General features: G+C 45.0%; 1 protein-coding gene across 1 annotated transcript; it reads right to left on the reverse strand.

The window, feature by feature from the left end:
* Positions 1 to 2,257: 2,257 nt before the first annotated feature.
* On the reverse strand, positions 2,258 to 4,079 carry LOC130357652 (myosin-2-like). Its single transcript, XM_056560383.1, has 2 exons — positions 2,925 to 4,079; positions 2,258 to 2,846 (listed from the first exon to the last, which is right to left on the reverse strand). Exons 1-2 carry the CDS (start codon positions 4,053 to 4,055, stop codon positions 2,403 to 2,405), a joined length of 1,575 nt encoding a protein of 524 aa, XP_056416358.1. The 5' UTR covers positions 4,056 to 4,079; the 3' UTR covers positions 2,258 to 2,402.
* Between the last annotated feature and the right edge of the window lie 18,189 nt (positions 4,080 to 22,268).

The raw sequence follows: 22,268 nt of genomic DNA on the forward strand, positions 1-22,268 counted from the left end.
GCCTTGCTAAAGATGTAGGTAATAGGGTATAGATGACGGACTGGCCAAGCATGGCTCCAGACCTAAACCTCAAACGGAAAATGGAGAAGCGCAAGGTCTCTAACATCCACTTGCTCTGCAATGTTGACATATAGTAGTTGAAGAGAACTTCAGTGGCAACCTGCAAAGCTCTGGAGAATAGAGATGTTGCGAATTGTTCGCTGGCGAACGGTTGCCTGCGAACACAGCTTATTCGCGTTCACCACGCCGTGCAAACATATGCAATGTTTGAACCGCCCCCTATTCGTCATCATTGCAAGAAACTTTGACCCTGTGTGTCACAGTCAGCAGACACATTACAGCCAATCAGCAGCAGACCCTCCCTTCCAGACCCTCCCTTCCAGACCCTCCCACCTCTCTCACGGACTCCATTTTAGCTTAATTCTGAAGCTGCATGGTTAGAGAGAGGAGGGAAAGTGAACCAGCTCCTGATTTAATAGGGAAAGCGATAGCTAGATATTTTATTCAGGCTCCACTACACTCCTTAAGCACTAATCTGATCTCTGCAGTAAGGACAGCACCCAAAAGAGCCCTTTTTAGGGCTCAAACATCAGTCTGCATTTTTTTTGTTTTCCCCCTGTGTACTCTAATTGCATTTGCTTGCCTGGCAGCGTGTGTGGCAGGTTCGCTCACAGGGTATATTGTGTCCACTTGCCCAGTGGCACCACTCATATCTGCTGTCACAATAGCTTGCAATATAGCAGTAATATAGCAGTCAGTTTCTTTCACCCATGTGTTTTGCAACAGCTGGAGGCACCCTGGTAGGGAACCACTGGTTTAAAGGGGTACTCCGGTGGAAAACTTTTTTTCTTTCAAGCAACTACAGTATTCAGTGTGCACAAAAGTCCTGAAGGACTCATCTGATCTCTGCTGTAAGGACAGCACCCAAAAAAGCCCTTTTTAGGGCTCAAACATCAGTCTGCATTTTTTTCCCCCAAAAACACTTTTTTGACTGTGAAATAATAACAGTCAGTTTCCATCACACAAGTGCGTTTCAGGGCCTGCAAGGGCATAGTGTTACACCAGTGCTACTCATATATGGTGTAACAGTAGTATAAATTTGAAAAAAAAAAAAAAAATTTTGGCTGTGAAATAAAATCTGTCAGTTTACAAAACACTTGGGAGTTTTTGGGCCTGCAGGGCTCTGTGTCAAACCAGTGAAAGTCATATTTGGTGTAACAGTAGTGTAAATTTGAAAAGAAATAACCATTTTTGGCTGTGAAATAAAATCATTCACTTTACAAAACACTTGGGAGTTTTTGGGCCTGCAGGGAGACGGGAGGTGATAAGTAATAAAGACACTGACTATGAATCTGTGAGGAATATTGTCTTCCAAGGCAATGCTGTGAGGATAGGGGTGGACACATCCGGGGGGCCTGCAGGTGTTGTCGCTGAGGGATTGCCTGCACTATGTACTGATATTACATTGAATGTGGATGAAAAGGGGCAGATAAAGACCAGTAATGCTGTATGTGCAGAGCAAGAGAATAAAGGGTTAACTACTAAGGCAGGTGAATGTGTTGGGATTGTGTCTGATACCCAGGCTGAGTGCAGTACACCTGTGATACCTGTAACACCAACACCAAAGACTGAGACAATCCCTAACAGACCCATCCTGGACTCACAGGCTGAGTGCGCTGCCCCCATGATACCTGAGTGCGCTGCCCCCATGATACCTGAATGTGCAAGAAGTCATAATGAATCACTCTCTGTACAGTATAAGGCCAAGGCCATATACACATCCCCTGATAGGGGACATAACAGGGATTAAACTGATAAGAATAGTACTACTTAACACACCACTCCTATCTGGTGGCACATTAAATTGCACGTGCAGTGCCCCAAATTTGATGTAGGAGGTCCAACCAAGCATCTTTTTCCATCTCCCGGTTCCTAAAATCAATGCCATATACACGTCCCCTGATAGGGGACTGTGACGATCCGTCTTGGGGATAGCTCTGGGATCGTCCTGGACCACGCCACAGGATGCGTTTCTTCTCAATAAACCAGCAAACAAACGCTTATAATGCAAATCTGGCACCTTGCCAGTTTTATTAGACAGGTTGCAGGAAAAGAAATAAACAAAAAGCAGGAACAAAACAAAATCCTAGACCGTCTGGTCACTGACTAAACAGATCAGCTTGTCCTGACTAACAACCGCTGAGCTTCCCTCAGTTGGTTAAACATATGTCCCCTGCAACCTTCTACACACAATGTCACTCTCTTTGAGCCCCTCATAGCTCGGGCTGTGTACTCCTCAGCAGGCTCTGTCTCTTCCCTACAGCCCACATGCTGTCTCCTAGGAAGAGCCTAGATTAGACTGAGTCTCCATCTCATATACACTTCCCTTCCTTCCTGCCTCATTACTTAAGAAGCAGGTGAGAGCTTCTGCAGGGTGAGCCAAGGAAATACACCCTTTCCTTGCCACACTGCCACATATCCCCCCCCCTTTGCTCAGACCACCGGGAAGGAGCACATGTATTTGAAAGGCAGAAACCATCTGCCTTTCCTTTCTCTTGGACAACTTTTGTCCCACAGTCTCTGAAGTCCTTGACTTTTTTCTTCCGGACTTTTACCAGCCACCAATTGCAAGTCTCTCGGTCACACCTCTCCAGTACCAGGTTCTTCACCCTGGTGTGGGCAGGGTTCTTGAAATTAAGGAGTGAGAGGACCAATGCTTCTAACATTTGTCTTCTTCTTGCTTGCCGGACCTCTGCCTCTGCTTTAGAGAATCTTTCGGCCTCAGTGGCTTCACCAACCACTGTCTTGTTCTCTGTACCGTCAGAGGACCTCTGACACGGGTCCATCTCAGTTTCAACTTTAGAGGACTTCCCACCTGGTTTCACCTCAGTCTTGTCTTCAGTGGATTTCTCACATGGTTTCACCTCATCCCATCCAGCTTTCTCTTCTGGGGCACCAGCTTCCTCAGGTTTGGCTTCAGAGTCTTTGGCTCCTTCAGATTCTTGTGTAGAAACAGCTTCTACTACTGCAGCTTCTTCAGGCTTACTCTTCTCTTCACCTGTAGCTTCAGTTGTGCCATTCTCTTTACTCACAGCTTTTGAGGTTGACTCTGGTTTAGCTTCTGCTTCAGAGGATTTCTCTGCCTCAGCATTACCTTCAGAATTTTTGGTCTGCTCAGGTTCAGCGGATTTCCCACCTCTCTTCTCCTTAGTCTTCACTTCAGAGGATTTCCCACCAGGTTTCAGCTCAGTCCTAGCTTCAGGAGACTTCTTACAGGACTTCACCTCAATTTTAGCTTTAGAGGACTTTTTCGCAATCAGAGAAAGCATCCCTGTATCCTGTAACTTCAGCCCCAGAAGCCTTTCTTGAGCCAATTCCGCCATATCTTGGTCTCTGCTCACTTTTAGGACTTCCTGGTCCTCTTCCTTTTTCTCACATTTTCGCAGCTTACACTGGAGCTTAGCGGACTTCATCCTCTCACTGTCAAGTAACTCTGTCAAGTCCCTGACAGTATCTTCGGAAGACAGCAATTGTTTCCTCAATTGTTCATTGTCCGCCAGCACAGCTACCTGCTCGTGGAGTTGCGCTCCCAGCAAAACCAAGGCAGCTACGTGGGACTTTCTGCGCGTTTCGTTCTGCGCTTCCAGGCTCTCTTTTAAGATCTTCATGTCATCTTCCAGCTTTATATATCTCAGCTGCTCACTCTTGAGTTGTGCGGAGATCACCCTCTCACTGTCCAGCAACTGTTTCTTGGACTTCACTAACTCATTGATAGATTTTCCACTCTCACCAATCTGTTCAGATAAATCTGAGATCTCCTGTTGCAAGTTCTTGTTTTCATGTTGCAGAGTCTCAACTTGTTCCAGGGCCTCCTCATACTGCTCACGGAGCAAGTCATTGTCATGACGAGCAGATTGAAGAGCATGTGCAAGGGCATTCTTCACCTTGACTTCCTCCTCAAGTTGTCTCTTAGCTTTAGAGACACTCTCCAGATTGCTGGCAAGAGCTTCAGCTTCCATCTTCATTTCATTCTTCTCTTTTTCAATTTTTTCCATGGCTACCAGGCTAGCCTTGTGATCACTCTGCAGAGCCTGATATGCACCATGTAGAAGACTCACTTCTTCTTCCTGGAAGGACATCCGCTTGGCCAGACTTTGCACTTCACTCTCCTTGCTGGTCACAAGACCCTGGGAGCGGGACAGTTCATCCTGCAGAGCCACAAACTCACTTCTGTGATGCTCCATGACTTTTTCCAGCTGAAGCCTCGCTTCTTGCTCTTTCTTGAAATCAGCAAGTGATTTGTCCCTCTCCTCTGTCCAGCGATGTACCTCTTTTTCTTTCTCCAACAACTTCACAGAAACCATCTGCAGGGTTTCTTCCAGATTCTGGATCTGCTCCAGTTTTTTCCCAAGGCCAGCTCGTCTTTTCCGAGACCTTTTACTGACAGCGGTCTCCTCACTCTTGCTGTTAGACCTTGAGACATCCTCTGGTCCTCTGTCAGACACTCGACCGAGCTCTTCTCCATCTCTAGATGAAGTCTTCCCCTTTTCCGGGGTTGCGGCCACTTGTGCCTTATTATTATCATCCACAACAGGTGCCACTGACACCTGGCACTCTTCCTCGCCCACCACGTTGGCAACTCTGGAGACTCTCGCTAAACACTCCCGTCGGACCGGCAATCCTTTGGCGGTAAGTTTGTTGCCCCTAGCAACAACTTCAATTGCTCTTGGCACCAGCGAGTCAGGGAGATTCCTGATCAGTTCCTCTGAACTGTCTCTCGGCTTCTTGGCAGACTTTTCTTTTGTCTTGTCACAGTCTCCTTCACTCAGGACTCTGTCTGTGACCGTAAGTGCAGCCCCCAGCTCCACTGGTACTCTTTTCTGGAGTTTTGGTTTTTCCACAGCCATCTCTGGAGCTTCTATTCCAGTCACCACTTTAACTTGACTCGCGGACTGTTCTTCAGCTCCCCTAGTGGTCTGGCACACTCCCACCTGACACATACCTAGGGTCTGCTGACACTCCCTGTCCTCAGCTGAGTTACTGTCCCCTGCTATGTGGTGAAAACCAAGTGTTGTGAGCCTATCAGGTGTTCCTGCTCTAGTCACTTGGCTATCTTCCCACAACTGCTGAAAAAACGGAAAATCCTTCCCCATGTGACGATCCGTCTTGGGGATAGCTCTGGGATCGTCCTGGACCACGCCACAGGATGCGTTTCTTCTCAATAAACCAGCAAACAAATGCTTTTAATGCAAATCTGGCACCTTGCCAGTTTTATTAGACAGGTTGCAGGAAAAGAAATAAACAAAAAGCAGGAACAAAACAAAATCCTAGACCGTCTGGTCACTGACTAAACAGATCAGCTTGTCCTGACTAACAACAACTGAGCTTCCCTCAGTCGGTTAAACATATGTCCCCTGCAACCTTCTACTCACAATGTCACTCTCTTTGAGCCCCTCATAGCTCGGGCTGTGTACTCCTCAGCAGGCTCTGTCTCTTCCCTACAGCCCACATGCTGTCTCCTAGGAAGAGCCTAGATTAGACTGAGTCTCCATCTCATATACACTTCCCTTCCTTCCTGCCTCATTACTTAAGAAGCAGGTGAGAGCTTCTGCAGGGTGAGCCAAGGAAATACACCCTTACAGGGACGTAACAGGGATTAAACTGATAAGAATAGAACTACTTAACACACCACTCCTATGTGGTGGCACATTAGATTGCACGCGCAGTGCCCCAAATTTGAAGTAGGAGGTCCGACCAAGCAACTTTTTCCATCTCCCGGTATAGCAGTGTTATAAAATATCAGAATTATTAACCCCTTCAGGACAATGGGTGTACGCTTCCGCTATACGAAGCACGCTAAAGAACTGAGCGCACTTCATACCCAGTGAGTCCGGGTTGCATCAGAAGACAGGACTCATGGGTAATGCCAGACACTGCCGACAATGATGGAGGGCCAATAACACTAATCAATGATGTTCTATGGGAACAGAATTACAATATTTCCCTATAGGAACTAAAAAAAAGGAAATAGCATGTACTAAAAAAAATAGTTAAATGATCTAAAAAAAAATGATATAAACATATGTGGTATCACAGCACGCGGAAATGTCCAAACCAATAAAATATTATGAAAATTAACCACACAGTTAGAGGGGTACTCTGGGGAACTAAACTCATAGCCCATCATTTCCCTCTCACAACCAATTTATTTGTCTAAATATAATTTATTAGCTATATAGAGCAGTTTCCCTCTTTTCAGCTGTCAATTACACGTAGAGAGAGAGAGAGAGAGACGTCAATCAGATCCACCTTGTCTTTGTGCAAAGCCCTCATTAAGAGTAACCCCCACCCTTCTGGAAGACAAACACTACTTGATTTCTGTCTGGTCTAGGGCTCCCCCTCCCCTCCATGTGTGAGGATCTTGACGGCAGAGAAGCCTAGTGTCTCCAGTGAAGACTCTCAGTCACAACACATAATGCTGCCTTTTGCCTGCTGTAGTTCTAATCACTGACTGCTGCAATTCAGAGCATAGTATGATTTATTGCTGGGGCGGGGAAATAAGTTTCAAAGAAAAGACATGTACAGTGTGTGCTGCTATCTGCGTTTACAACAACACAACATGCACACAGATAATAAACACAATTGAATGGCAGCCATTACACAGAGCTGCACTGACTGTTGGGAGTTGTAATCTGGGCTGCAAGCAAGGAAAAATAATATTCAGTAGACAACAGGGGCCACAGGAGCTGGCAAAATTACAAGGATAACTACAGGGGACACAGAAAAGGTATTGTGGTGGCTTTGGGGCATTTTTATTTACTTTCCCGGAGCACACCTTTAATGGGGTAAACCTTTAAAAAACACCAAAGGCTAATTGGTCACTTTATATGCTAGAAAAAATTAATAAAAAGCGATCAAAAAGTCCCATTAAAAACAAAAAATGTACCGATAAAAACTACAGATCACATCCCCATTTACCAAAAAATAAAAGTGTTATAGGGGATCATACGAGGACAATTTTAAGAATACAAATTTTCCTAGAAAAGTTGCCATTTTTTAAAAGTAGTAAGATAAAACAAAATCTATATATATATTGGGTTTCATTCTAAGAGTATGAACCTACAGAATAAAGATAACATGTCATTTTTACTGAAAAATGCATTGCATACAAACTGAGGCCCCCAAAAATTTGCAAACTGACATTTTTTTTTCAATTTTGCCCCACAATTTTGGTTTCACCATAAATTTTGTGGTAAAAGCGGGGATGTCATTACAAGGTATAATTGGTGGTGCAAAAAACAAGCCCTCTTATGGATCTGCAGTGAGGAGGAAATAACAACAGTGCCTTATTAAAAAAATCGGATGTCCTTAAGAGGATAAAATATGTAATTTATTCTACACAGTTAAAGGAGAATTCCAGGAAAAAACATGTTTTTATCAACTGGCTCCAGAAAGATAAACAGATTTGTAAATTACTTCTATTAAAAAATCTTAATCCTTTCAATAATTATCAGCTGCTGAAATTGAGTTGTTGATTTCTATCTGGCAACAGTGCTCTCTGCTGACATCTCTGCTTGTCTCAGGAACTGCATAGAGTAGAAGAGGTTTGCTATGGGGATTTGCTTCTAAACTGGGCGGTTCCCGAGACACATGTCATCAGAGAGGACTTAGACAAAAAAGAACAACTCAACTTCATCAGCTGAAAGGATTAAGATTTTTTAATAGAAGTAATTTACAAATCTGTTTAACTTTCTGGAGCCAGTTGATATATATAAAAAAAAGTTTTTCCTGGATAATCCCTTTAACACTGTGAGAGAAAAAATAAATACCCATGCCAGAATTCCTGTTTTTTGGTCACATAGATTAAAAGGCAATCAAAAATTTGCATGCCAAAAACTATCAACAAAATGGAGCTCACCCCCAAAAAAATGTCTTCAGACTGTTAAGAAGACAAAATTCATAAACTTATTAAGGTCAAAATAGTTAAAAAAAAGTAAATGTATTCAAACATAATAAAAACTACTGTATATGAATAAGCCTGCATTTTTAACCCCATTTTGGCCTTAAGGACCAGACCAATTTTATTTTGGCATTTTCGTTTTTTCCTCCTCGCCTTCTAAAAATCATAACTCTTTTATATTTCAATCCACAGACCCATATGAGGGCTTGTTTTTTGCGTCACCAATTGTACTTTGTAATTGCATCACTTATTTTATCATAAAATGTACGGCACAACCAAACAAATATTATTTATGTGGGAAAATTGAAAAGAAAACCCAAATTTTGCAAATTTTAGAAGGTTTTGTTTTCACGCTGTACACTTTACGGTAAAAATGACATGTTTTCTTTATTCTGTGGGTCAATACGATTAAAATGATACCCATGTTATATGCTTTTCTATATCGGTTTGAAATTGCCCTATTCTGACCACCTATAACTTTCTAATTTTTCCATATATGGGGAGGTATGAGGGCTCATTTTTTGTGCCATGATCTGTTTTTATCAGTACCACTTCTGCCTAGGTTTTACTTTCTATAATTTTTTTTTTCATAAAATGTGACAAAAAAGCAGCAATTTTGGACTTTTTAAATTTTTTTTTACGTTTACGCCGTTCACTGTACGGGATAATCCGATCATCCATTTAAAGTACCACACAACCGCAGATGCCGTGATCTGTATTGATCACGGCATCTGAGTGGTTAATGGCAGACATCCGCATGATCGCGGATGTCCGCGATAACCGGCGGGTCCCTGGCTGCTGGTCCGGTACTTGTGGTCATGGCGGTGCATAAATGTACGTCATGGTGCGTTAAGTACCACGGCACCATGACATACATTTACGTCCGTTGTCGTTAAGGGGTTAAAGCAAAATTGACATTAAAAAGTACAAATCAACCCACAAAAAACAAGCCCTCATATGGCTATGTAGAATGAAAAATAAAAACATTAAAATCTTAAAAGGCGTAAAAATGAAAACTGTCTGCATCAAGAAATAGTATTGAACAATGTTCCCATCTGGCTCTCTAGTACTTTCAATGGCCATTAAGCCATTGCCAAATTGTAAAACATTTCATGCAATATTTTACTGTTAGGCAAAATGCACAATCATAAAACAGAGCTATTTTGCTTGTAATTTTACCCATTGGAAAGAATGGTATCTCTTCAGTCATTACTCTGACTTTGCCAAAAGGCAGAAATCACTGAACAGACTAATGTAATAAAGGGGCGTCCACCCCTCTGTTCATCTAGAGGTACAATAAAGGAAGTCACTGAAAAAAAGACCTAAGACAACTATAATAGGGCAATAGAATGGTAAATATTATTAAAATAAAATTACTAAATTACTGCACAGACCCTTGAGCATCAGGGTGACTAAATCTGGATACAAGGACTATAATACTACCAGTAGTCAATAGTCTGTGCCTTGGAGGAGTGATGCAGATTGATCTTATAATGTAGCTAAAGACAGAAAGGGGATATTGTGCACTCTAACACCACCCTACCTGCTGTTCTTACCTTTTGAGGGACCCACCTCCTTACCATCCACTGTGCCATTCCCTTACCTAGGTTAAAGTGAGGGATTAAAAAAAAACAAAAAAAAAAACAAGGCAAAGAGAAGAGCAATAAATTGTTTAGAACTTCCACCCCATACTACATCTACAATCTGTGACCAAATCAATCACCAGAAAGTACACAAATATAAAATATAATGGGCATAGAGGTCACAGTTGATATTATTTTAACAAAATGGACATATTCCAGATGTCAAATTTATAAATCAGACACATTGGTCCAGGGACCGGTGCCAGGGACCGGTGTCGAACACCCCGCGCACAGCAATCTCGACCTTGTCAATGTTACGCTCAGCCTACTTCGGGGCCACGCTGCACCGCCCGTGCGGGTTCGCGCACCCACCCGGTGGTCCCGCTGCCTTCCTCCGGGTGTGCCCTCTCTGGGGATACCATGCGCGGGGTGAAGATACAGTGAAGATAGCAAATGATTTAGATTTCAACAGCAAGTCAAAAAGGCACTAATAGATAACATACATCACAATTCCGACGTGTTCTTCCTATGCGATGGCTATGGGTTTGTCAGGGAATACTGTATTACTTAAATGGGCACTGTCAGATACAAAAATGTTTGATATGTTGTAAAGCATGTATAACCAATAGGTTTTACAATTGCTTTCATTAGAACATTTTCAGTATTTCATACTGAAAAAGCCAGTCAAACAACTGCCCCCCCCTGCCTGCTTGGATACATACTAGTCCTGCTGTGTCCATGCATCATCACCTACGTCATGGACACACTTCCTTGATTGACAGCAGTGAGTGCAGGGCTCACAACTGGAGGAAAAATCCTCCCCCTGTCAGCTTGTGTCCTGCTACTGTCAGGGAGGACAAGCTGCGAGTTGCAGTTTTGCTAATGCTAGGGGAGATGTGAGCAGACAGCATACTGAGGGAGGGGGCGGAGACCTGCACAGTGAGGCCATGCCCACTCCCTTTGAGAGGAATTCAGACTAGTGAGCTAATTTAAAAGTGTAATAAAAAAATTATTAAATGTGCTAGACACATAAAATTTGGATGTACATGGTCAGGATTAGGTACTGACTTATATATATATATATATATATATATATATATATATAAAATTTTGTTGGATCTGACAGGTACGCTTTAATGTCTGGCTTATAAATCACAGATGCCAACAGTAGATGCCCACAATAGAGGTGTTATTAACCCCATAACAATACCCGACGGAGATGATCAGTGGGGAATAGACTGACATGTCCCCGTTGTGCACTCTGATTGCGCTTGGAGCAGGGCAGGTACCAGCGGTGGTGGGGAATGAAGCGCTATAACAGCACACAGGGGAGACAGGTCCCTCCATTCTCCGTTGCTCCTCTCTGTCAGATACGGAGATGAGCAGCAGGGAATGGAATGGCATGTCCCTGCTGTGCGCTGAGACAGCGCTAGAAGATGACCGGGCAGCAGGCAGGGGGGGAATCATACATATACACATGGGGGGAATAAAATGAATATACTTAAGTCAGGTGGAATGTGATTATACAGTACTTAGGCACACTGTAAGTTTAAAAACTCGCCAGGAGTTTTTAAATTCCCCGCTGAGAGCCCTGAATGGCTCCTCCATACCGGCCATTCCCCGGCGGGGAATTTAAAAATGAAAGTAAAAATACATCGTACATCACAGGGGAGCAGAGCATGCCGCCCACTCCCATGTTTAATAAATTCTGATCGAATCGGGTCTCAGAAGTGAGACCCGATGCGATCAATCCCTCAGTCCCTGTACTACAACCCCCATCATGTAACAGAGTCTGTTCCTTGATGGGGGTAGTAGTACAAACATTAAAATATAGCCTCACCAGCCGCTGGCAGACTCCGGCAGCTGGGGAACTACAAACCCGAGCATGGCAACAAGTTTGTTCCATGATGGGAGTAGTAGTAGTCCCTCAGCACTGCAGGAGTCTGCTGATGTCATCTCTTCTGAGCATGCTCAGAAGTAATAACGGATATTATAAACCGGGTGCAAACGGATGACATTAAAGGCTCATCCGTTTGCCATAGACATCAATGTTAAAATTTTTATGGACATTCTTCCACCGTTATTTTTGACTGAAGAAAAATTAGTGCATGTGACGTTTTTTCTTCCATCACAAATAGCATCCATTATTCATGATGGGTTATAATGGGTCTTAACAGATAATTAGAGATGAGCAAATCGAAGTTGACGAACCCGAATTTGTTACGAATTTCATGAAAAATTTGAATCGCAACGAATACGAATATCGCCACAATTCTATCGCACGAATTGCTTCATTAAACTCCATTTTACAGCGTTCCAGGCTATTGGAGACCTAAGATGGCGGATCCACATGTGAGTACACGGGGCAGGGGATTATGGGAGGGCGGGAAACAGCGGCGGGAAGGAAGGTAGGTGGGCTGACCCTGAATCACATGTGAGATGCAGCCTATCAGTGTTCACTGACCCCTGTGATGTAACAGCCCCTATATAATCGGCGGCCATCTTGCCTCATTTCATCTATGCATTCAGATGGAGAGGACGGGACTGTGTGTGTGTGAATAGCCCATACCACAGCGTTACACTGCAACTGCTAGTCACATCAGCATTAGGGAAAGACAGGAGTGCAGAGTGCTTTGCTGTTACTCTGAGAAGGATCATTGATAGCTAAACCTCCTATTCACGTTATTGAGCATTGCAGCAAAGAGGGGCAGATAGCTGTCAGCTGCCTCATACAGATCTCCAAGCTGCCTGAACTTTCTGAAGCATCTTATCTCCTCATTTTTCAGCCCAATTGATTTTTTTTTTGCTCCACAAATCTTCTGCTGCTCAGAATTGTGTGACAGAGTGCAATTTAGGGTTTAAACCCTGGATTTTTTTTTGGTGGTGCTGCACTGTTGGGTCCTGCTGCTGTTCAAAAATAAGTCATATTAGTGTGGACTTTAGTGCCTTTTTACCATTTTTCACCTGTTACTCTGTCTTTGTGCTAAATTAAGTGTTATACCACACGTTATATACCTGCCGGTGTATTAAAGAAAAAAGAGTTTTTCCTGCGTAAAAATACGCTTAACAGTGGCCTGATCATTGCAAAGGGCCTACATACAAGCAAATAGCGCACCATATACTACCTTTTTTTCTGTCTCTGCACTAAATTCAGTGTTATACCACACATTATACACCTGCCAGTGTATTAAAGAATTTTTTTTTTCCTGAGTACAAATACGCTTTATAGTGGCCTTATCATTGCAAAGGGCCTACATACAAGCAAATAGTGTACCATATACCACCTTTTTTTTCTGTCTCTGTGCTAAATTCAGTGTTATACCACACGTTTTACACCTGCCGGTGTATTAAAGAAAATTTATTTTTTTTCCTGAGTACAAATACGCTTTAAAGTGGCCTTATCATTGCAAAGGGCCTAAATACAAGCAAATAGCGTACCATATACTACCTTTTTTTCTGCCTCTGTGCTAAATTCAGTGTTATACCACACGTTATACACCTGCCGGTGTATTAAAGAAATTGTTTTTTCCTGAGTACAAATACGCTTAAAGGAAATCTGTCATCAGAATCACCCGCACTAAACCTGTTACACAGGCTTGTAGTGCGGGTGATCCTGATTAAAACGTTTCTTACCTGGTTAAAAATGGTTCAGCGGTTCTTCAGATATTTTTATTTTTAGTTTTCTGTTATTCCCTGGCTTGGGACTCAGTGGGAGGTGTTATCATCTCGGACTCGGCTACACGTCATTCTAGCTGGGCGGAGCGGCCGCCCGGCTCATGAATATTCATGACTTATCCTCATAATCTAACTCCTTTTTCTATGTCTGGTGGGGAGGGCCGCGCATGCGCCGCGTTCCGTACACCTGAAAGCGATGTTCTCCCCCCCGGCTTTTCAATCATGCAGCCAGCTTTGGGTTCAGCTCCACTATTTAGTGAGGACGATGTAATAGAGGACAGTCAGCATCTAATGGGCAGCCAAGAATGTGAGGAGACATGCGTCCCTTGCTCCGCAAGGCGGGCAAGAATTGATGCGGAGAGTGACGTGGGAGGCGGTGTTTCAATTGTTCAGGGTCCTGAGGCAGACACTGTTGTGGAACACGAGGAGGACATCAGTGACGTGCACACATCTTTTGATGATGATGAAGCCGATCGCAATTGGGAGCTGGGTGCAGAAGCCGGGGCTTTATCATCATCAGGAGAAGAGATTTTCTCTTTGTCTATGAGGCAGCAAGGTGGTAGCACGGTTGGCAATCAGCGTGGTGGTGGCAGTAGTGGAAATTCAGGAGCCAAACATGCCAGGGGGAGACCACCTGCTTCACAGCAAGCTACCATTCAGGGAGGTAGTGGAACAGGGGTTCCTGGAGACGGCGCCAATAGCAGTGAAATAGTGCAAACTGCGGGTGGGAAAATCAGCTACTCTGCGGTGTGGTTGTTCTTCATAAAGAATCCGGAGGACCTTAGCGTAGTCATATGCAAAATCTGTGGGCAGAAAGTGAAGCGTGGCCAGGGTCCCACATCTTGGCACCACAGCCCTGCATCAACACATGATTCGTCACCATAAAGCGGCCTGGGAGAACCGTGGCTCCGAGGTAGTGGTCCAGCCTGCCGCATCCTCTAGTGGCCATCCGCTCCCTCCGTCATCCAGCAAAGGCTCCACCACCTCAGCCGAAGGGAGCATTGTGTCAAACCATCCTTCTTGCGCTCCTGCTTCCTCCGCTCGTAGTCAGCCATTTGGCGAAGCCATGTCCAAGAGACAACAGTATGCGCCCATTCATCCAACGGCGCAGAAGTTGAATGTGCTCCTGTCCAAGTTGCTGGTGTTGCAGTCCTTCCCTTTCCAACTGGTGGACTCTGCAGCTTTCAGGGAATTGATGGCTTGTGCCGAGCCGAGGTGGAGAGTCCCAAGCCGTCATTTCTTTGCGAAGAAAGCAGTACCAGCCCTGCATAAGTTTGTACAAGAGAAGGTGGGCCAGTCCTTGAACCTGTCGGTGTGTTCAAAAGTGCACGGCAGCGCCGACGTGTGGAGCTGTAACTATGAGCAGGGACAATACATGTCTTTTACGGCCCACTGGGTAAATGTTGTTCCTGCACAGCCACAACAGCAACTTGGACAGGTCACACCGCTTCCTCCTCCACGCTCTGGCTCCCAGGCAGTTGGTCCCTTTACAGTGTGCGCCTCCTCCTCCCTCTTGTCCTCGGCCTCCACTGCACGTCCAAATCTCGGTGGCCCTTCATCGTACCACGTGTGTAGGGCACAGCGGTGTCAAGCCATCCTTCACATGGTTTGCCTTGGCAAACGGAGTCACATAAGGGAGGAACTGCTAAAGTTCATTAGGGAAGAAATCCGAGTGGCTTACTCCACGAAATCTGGAAATGGGAACCATGGTGATCGACAATGGGAAGAACATTGTGGCCGCGCTGCGACAAGGAAGTGTGAACCATTCGCCCTGCATGGCACACGTGTTGAATCTGGATGTCAAGAAGTTCATCAAGTCTTCACCCCATTTGCAAGACGTCCTGACAATGGCAAGGAAACTGTGCATGCACTTCAGCCACTCGTACACCACCAAGCACACTTTGCTTGAGCTGCAGCATCAGAACGGTATCCCACAACATAGTCTCATTTGTGACGTTGCCACACGTTGGAATTCAACCCTCCATATGTTGGACAGACTATACGAACAAAGAAAAGCCTTCATGGATTATTTGATGATACAAGCAGATAGGAGTATTCCCCTGTGTAACTTCAATGTGAACAAGTGGCAGCTCATACGTGACACCTGCCGTTTGCTGAGGCCCTTTGAGGAAGCCACATTTTTTTGTCAGTCGCTCGAATTACGCCATGAATGACGTAATTCCACTCCTACATTTGTTCCAAAAAATGATTGAAAACATGGCTGGTCACGGCAATGGAGACGTTGCGCCTATATCAGAAGGCTACATGAGTCCTGTGGGGGATGAACTGGAGGAGGATGATGAGGGGCAGAGCGGAGCACAGTTTACGGTGGATGAGATGGCCGTTTTTTTTGTTCATTGGACAGGAGAGGAGGAGCAAGAGCAGCCAGAGGAGCTGGAGGGTTATTACGAGGGAGGCGAGACAGAGGACCCAGACACACCGTGGCAGTATGCAGTGGAGATGGAGGCAGGTAGTCCCAGCGAGTCACTGTCACAAATGGCACGATGCATGCTGAGTTGCTTGCGTAGTGACCCCCGAATTGTCAACATTCGTCAGCGCGATGACTCCACCTTATTAGACCCTCACTATCGGCCCAGAATGGGGGCCTTTTTTATACCCACTGAGAGGGAGGACAAACTGACCTACTTCAGGGAGCTTCTACGTAGTCGGTTGGCCGATGCCACATGGTCCATCTCGGGGGGCCCTCTGCGCTCACCTTCCACTGCCACGGCTGCTGGGGAGGGGAGGGGTGGCAGGAGCAGTACCGGCTCAATCAGCAGCAGCCTGAGTCTACAGTCGCTGATGAGTAGCTTCCTTCAGCCGCATAGTGAAGCTACTCATCAGCAGCAGGTGGACATGGAGCAGGACCTGAACCAGCAGGTGGTAGCTTACCTCGATATGACCCTGCCAACAACCGTTGAAGAACCGCTGGACTTCTGGGCAGCCAAACTCGATTTATGGCCACAATTAGCGGAGTTTGCCCTGGAAAAGCTGTCCTGCCCTGCCAGTAGTGTGCCATCAGAGCGGGTGTTTAGTGCAGCCGGGGCAATAGTCACCCCAAGGCGAACTGATGTTTGTCAAGATGAATCAGGGATGGATCAGCCAGGCTTTCCAGACACCAATGACAGATGGGTCTGAGTAGATTGACCATGCTCCTACAACAAAATGTTCTCTATTGTGGTTGGTTATGAAACCCTCTGGGGCAGACCTGGGCATTGTACGGCCCGCTTGCCACATACGGCCCTTTGATTGGCTCTGACCAGCCCGCACTGATTGGGGGACAACTATGCTGCCTAATCTGGGGGACAACGATGCTGCCTAATCTGGGGGACATCTATGCTGCCTAATCTGGGTGACATCTATGCTGCCTAATCTGGGGGACATATATGCGTCCCAATGTGGGTGACATCTATACTGCCTAATCTGGGGGACAACTATGCTCCTAATCTGGGGGACATCTATGCTGCCTAATCTGGGGGACAAGTATGCTCCTAATCTGGGGGACATCTATGCTGCCTACTCTGGGGGACAAGTATGCTCCTAATCTGGGGGACATCTATGCTGCCAATCTGGGGGACAACTATGCTCCTAATCTGGGGGACAACTAAGATCCTAATCTGGTGGACATCTATGCTGCCTAATCTAGTAGACATCTATGCTGCCTAATCTGGGTGACATCTATGCTGCCTACTCTGGGGGACAACTATGCTGCCTAATCTGGGGGACATATATGCTCCTAATCTGGAGGACATCTATGCTGCCTACTCTGGGGGACAAGTATGCTCCTAATCTGGGGGACATCTATGCTGCCTAATCTGGGGGACATCTATGCTGCCTAATGTGGGTGACATCTATGCTGCCTAATCTGGGGGACAACTATGCTCCTAATCTGGGGGACATCTATGCTGCCTAATCTGGGGGACAAGTATGCTCCTAATCTGGGGGACATCTATGCTGCCTACTCTGGGGGACAAGTATGCTCCTAATCTGGGGGACATCTATGCTGCCTAATGTGGGCGACATCTATGCTGCCTAATATGGGGGACAACTATGCTCCTAATCTGGGGGACATCTATGCTGCCTACTCTGGGGGACAAGTATGCTCCTAATCTTGGGGACATCTATGCTGCGTAATCTGGGGGACAACTATGCTCCTAATCTGGGGGACAACTAAGATCCTAATCTGGTGGACATCTATGCTGCCTAATCTAGGGGACATCTATGCTGCCTAATCTGGGTGACATCTATGCTGCCTACTCTGGGGGACAACTATGCTGCCTAATCTGGGGGACATATATGCTGCCTAATCTGGGGGACAAGTATGCTGCCTAATCTGGGGGACAAGTATGCTGCCTAATCTGGGGGGCATCTATGCTGCCTACTCTGGAGGACAAGTATGCTCCTAATCTGGGGGACATCTATGCTGCCTAATCTGGGTGACAACTATGCTGCCTAATCTGGTTGACAACTATGCTGCCTAATCTGGGGGACAACTATGCTGCCTAATCTGGGGGACATATATGCTGCCTAATCTGGGGGACATCTATGCTGCCTACTCTGGGGGACAAGTATGCTCCTAATCTGGGTGACATCTATGCTACCTAATCTGGGTGACATCTATGCTGCCTAATCTGGGGGACAACTATGCTCCTAATCTGGGGGACATCTATGCTGCCAACTCTGGGGGACAAGTATGCTCCTAATCTGGGGGACATCTATGCTGCCTAATCTGGGTGACATCTATGCTGCCTAATCTGGGGGACAAGTATGCTCCTAATCTGGGGGACATCTACGCTGCCTAATCCGGGGGACAAGTATGCTCCTAATCTGGGGGACATCTATGCTGCCTACTCTGGGGGACAAGTATGCTCCTAATCTGGGGGACATCTATGCTGCCTAATCTGGGGGACAACTATGCTCCTAATCTGGGGGACATCTATGCTGCCTAATCTGGGGGACAAGTATGCTCCTAATCTGGGGGACATCTATGCTGCCTAATCTGGGGGACAACTATGCTCCTAATCTGGGGAACATCTATGCTGCCTAATCTGGGGGACAAGTATGCTCCTAATCTGGGGGACATCTATGCTGCCTACTCTGGGGGAAAAGTATGCTCCTAATCTGGGGGACATCTATGCTGACTAATCTGGGGGACAACTATGCTCCTAATATGGGGAAAACTGGTGCTTCTGGCCTTGGGCCTGAAGTTTAGCAGTAGCTAAATACATGCTTAATGCAAATGTCAACATTGATCTTTAAATGTAAGGGGTTATGAAACCCTCTTGGGTACTGCGAATGACTGTTCCAGACTTATTCTGTGTCTTTCACAAACTACTTGCCTCCCTGGTGCCTCAGGCCTTGGGCCTATAATTTTTTGAAGTTTAGCAGTAGCTAAATACATGCTTAATGCAAATGTAAACATTGATCTTTAAATGTAAGGGATTATGAAAACCTCTTGGGTACTGCAAATGCATGCTCCAGACTCATTCTGTGTCTTTCAGGAACTACTTGCCTCCCTGGTGCCTCTGGCCTTGGGCCTTACATTTTTGGATGTTTAGCAGTAGCTAAATACATGCTTAATGCAAATTTCAACAATGATCGTTAAATTCTCGGCGCTCTGCCAGGGCCTTCTCCTACCCCACCTGGGCCAATCCGAGGACCTCACTAACCAACTCTCTAACTAATCCAATCGCTTATAGCGATGGGCGGTGTGTACAAAGGGAAGGGACTTAATCAACGCCAGCTTATGACCCTCACTTACTGGTAATTCCTCGTTTTAAGGTTAAATAATTGCAATCCCAATCACTAACTGGTTTCAGCGTGCAACACGCACCTGTCCTTGAAAGATAGAGACACGCTAATCCGTTCAGTGGAGCGAGCCTGTGGCCCCAGACATCTGAGGGCATAACACACCTGTTATTGCTCGATCTCGCAATTGATCGGGCAAGGTAAGGGGTTATTAAAGCCTCTTGGGTACTGTTGAGGCCTACTCCTGGCTGCTCCTGGTGCAATGTATGGGGTAATTAAACACTCTTGGGTAGCGTTATTGTTAAATTTACTGGTAATTTTATCAGTAATAAAATTGAATTTTGCAGAATGCTAACCGCTACACAACGGAACGCTTGTTGCGTGTGATTTTTTAATGAAAAAAAAATAGGATAGAGATTAACTCTGCTTAATCATTTTTGGCGATTAGAATCCTTTTGTCATCTGATTTTTTGGAGACAGATGCGCTTACACACATGTAATAATTTTTTAACCAAATTTCAAGCATTGTGTGGTTTATTATTTTTGAGAAGAATGTCTTTTGGTGGTCCACCATCCTGCATTATAGAGTCTTCTGAACTGCTGTATATGCGCTTGTTTTTTTTAAAAAAAAAGGTAGTTTGTCCGACAATTTCAATAAAATTTTGCGTTTTTTGGAGGTGAATTGTGAAACCCAGGTGACGGGTGTGTAGTGTGTACTCGTGCATCAGTCAACTCCAGTCTGTGTCCGTTAGGCAATATATGGGTTACTGATGCAGCAGAGGTGGGGCCTTGGTCTTGGAATTTCAATTTTTTTTAAAACTTGAACATATTGTGTGGTTTATTATTTTTGAGAAGAATGTCTATTGGTGGTCCACCGTCGTGCATTATAGAGTCTTCTGAAATGCTGTATATGTGCTTGTTTTTAAAAAACAGGTATTTTGTCAGACAATTTCAATAAAATTTGGCGTTTTTTTGGGGGGTGGATTGTGAAGCCTGGGTGTGTACTCGTGCATCAGCCAACTCCAGGCTGTGTCTTTCAGGCAATCTATGGGTTCCTGATGCTGCAGAGGAGGGGCCTGGGTCTGGGAATTAAAATTTTTGGATTGCAGGTGCTACCAAAAAAGATGGACACACCCTAATTCGTTCAGTGGAGTGCGCCTGCGGCCCCGGACATCTGAGGGCGTAACACACCTGTTATTGCTCGATCTCAGGAGAAGGGGGTTCATCATCGGGAGAAGAGAGTTGCAGGTTGCCTTTGAGTCAGCAAGGCGGTAGCACGGTTGGCAGTCAGCGTGGTGTGGCAGTAGTGGATATTCTGGAGCCAAACGTGCCCGGGGGAGACCACCTGCTTCGCGGCAGCTTACCTTTCCAGGAGTTAGCGGGTTACCAGCACCGGTCGATGAAAGATAGAGACACACTAATCCGTTCAGTGGAGCGCGCCTGCGGCCCCGGAAATCTGAGGGCATAACACACCTGGTATTGCTAAATCTCGCAATTGATCGTTCAAAGGTAGGGGGTTATTAAAGCCTCTTGAGTACTGCTGAGGCCTACTCCTGACTGCTCCTGGTGTAATGTATGGGGTAATTAAACACTCTTGGGTAGTGGGTTTTTTTCTATTTACTGATAATTTTATCGGTAATAAAATGGAATTTTCCAGAATGCTAATCCTTACACAACGGAACGCTTGTTGCGTGTGATTTTTTAATGAAAAAAAAAAAACGGACAGAGATTAACTCTGCTTCATCATTTTGGGCAAAAAAGTCCTTTGGTGATCTGATCTTTTGGAGACAGATGCGCTTACACACATATTGAATTAGTTTTTGTAAAAAAATTTCAAACATTGTGTGGTTTATTATTTTTGAGAAGAATGTCTTTGGGTGGTCCACCGTCCTGCATTATAGAGTCTTGTGAACTGTTGGATATACGCTTGTTCTTACACAAAGGTATTTCTTTAAAAAATTTCAAAAATGTTGTTGTGTACTGGTGCATCAGCCAACTTCAGGCTGTGTCCTTCAGGCAATATATGGGTTCCTGATGCCTGGGTCTGGAAATTTCTAATTTTTGGATAGCGGGTGCTACCTATGATATATTGTGTTGTTATTTTGGGGGGATTGTGAAGCCCTGGTGTGTACTCTTGCATCAGCCAAATCCAGGCTGTGTCATGCAGGCAATATATGGGTTACTGATGCCGCAGGGGTGGGGCCTGGTTCTGGAAATTTCAAATTTTTGGATAGCGGGTGCTACCAATGAGAAATCTTTGACAAAAATTTCTTATATTGTGTTGTTTTTTTGGGGGGGATTGTGAAGCCCTGGTGTGTACTGGTTCATCAGCCAACTCCAGACTGTGTCCTTCAGGCAATATATAGGTTACTGATGCCGCAGAGGTGGGGCCTGGGTTTGTTAATTTCAAATTTTTGGATAGCGGGTGCTACCAATGAGAAATCTTTGTCAAAAATTTCATATATTGTGTTGTTTTTTTGGGGGGGATTGTGAAGCCCTGGTGTGTAGTGTACTAGTGCATCAGCCAACTCCACACTGTGCCATTCAGCCACTAAATGGTCTCCTCTTGCTGCCAACATGTCCACGCTATGTCATTCAGTCACTATATGGTCTCCTGACACTGATGCCACCACCAGGCTCTGTCATTGTGCGGCAGTGATTCTAAGAGCGATGCCGGTAATCTGCATGCTATTCTGAATAACAGTATTATTTCACTACCCCAGCACACTCCATATGCAGTTTAGGACACAGCAAAGTGTTCTATACCCCTATAGAGGCTGTATGTAGGCTAGAAATAGCCTTTTTTAATATCGATTCGCTGCAAACAAATTTGGATCGAAACAAATTTTTTGGGAAAATTCGGCTAATCGGCCGAATCAAATTTTTGAAAAGTTCGCTCATCTCTACAGATAATCAAAAAATCCCATAGACTTTAATGGGATTTTGTAACAGCCATTTAACATCCGTTTTTAAGGCTTTTCTAGCGGAAGTTTATAACAGGTCTTTTAATGGAGCAACTTTATAGTGTGAAAGGGGCCTAACTCTACTACAAGATCATTACTTATATCAATTGCTATTAATGTGACAATAGGACAGCTGGAAGCACATGAACCGAGATTTTCTTGAAAAAAATTTTTAATGGAAACAATTTGCGACTTGTGCTGGTGGCTTTAAAGGGGAACTCCGGTGAAAACCTTTTTTTTTTTTAAATCAACTGGTGCCAGAAAATTAAACAGATTTGTAAATTACTTCTATTAAAAAATCTTAATCCTTCCTGTACTTATTAGCTGCTGAATACTACA

Source organism: Hyla sarda, chromosome 2 (genome assembly GCF_029499605.1).
Source record: "Hyla sarda isolate aHylSar1 chromosome 2, aHylSar1.hap1, whole genome shotgun sequence".
NCBI classification, from domain to species: Eukaryota; Metazoa; Chordata; class Amphibia; order Anura; family Hylidae; genus Hyla; species Hyla sarda.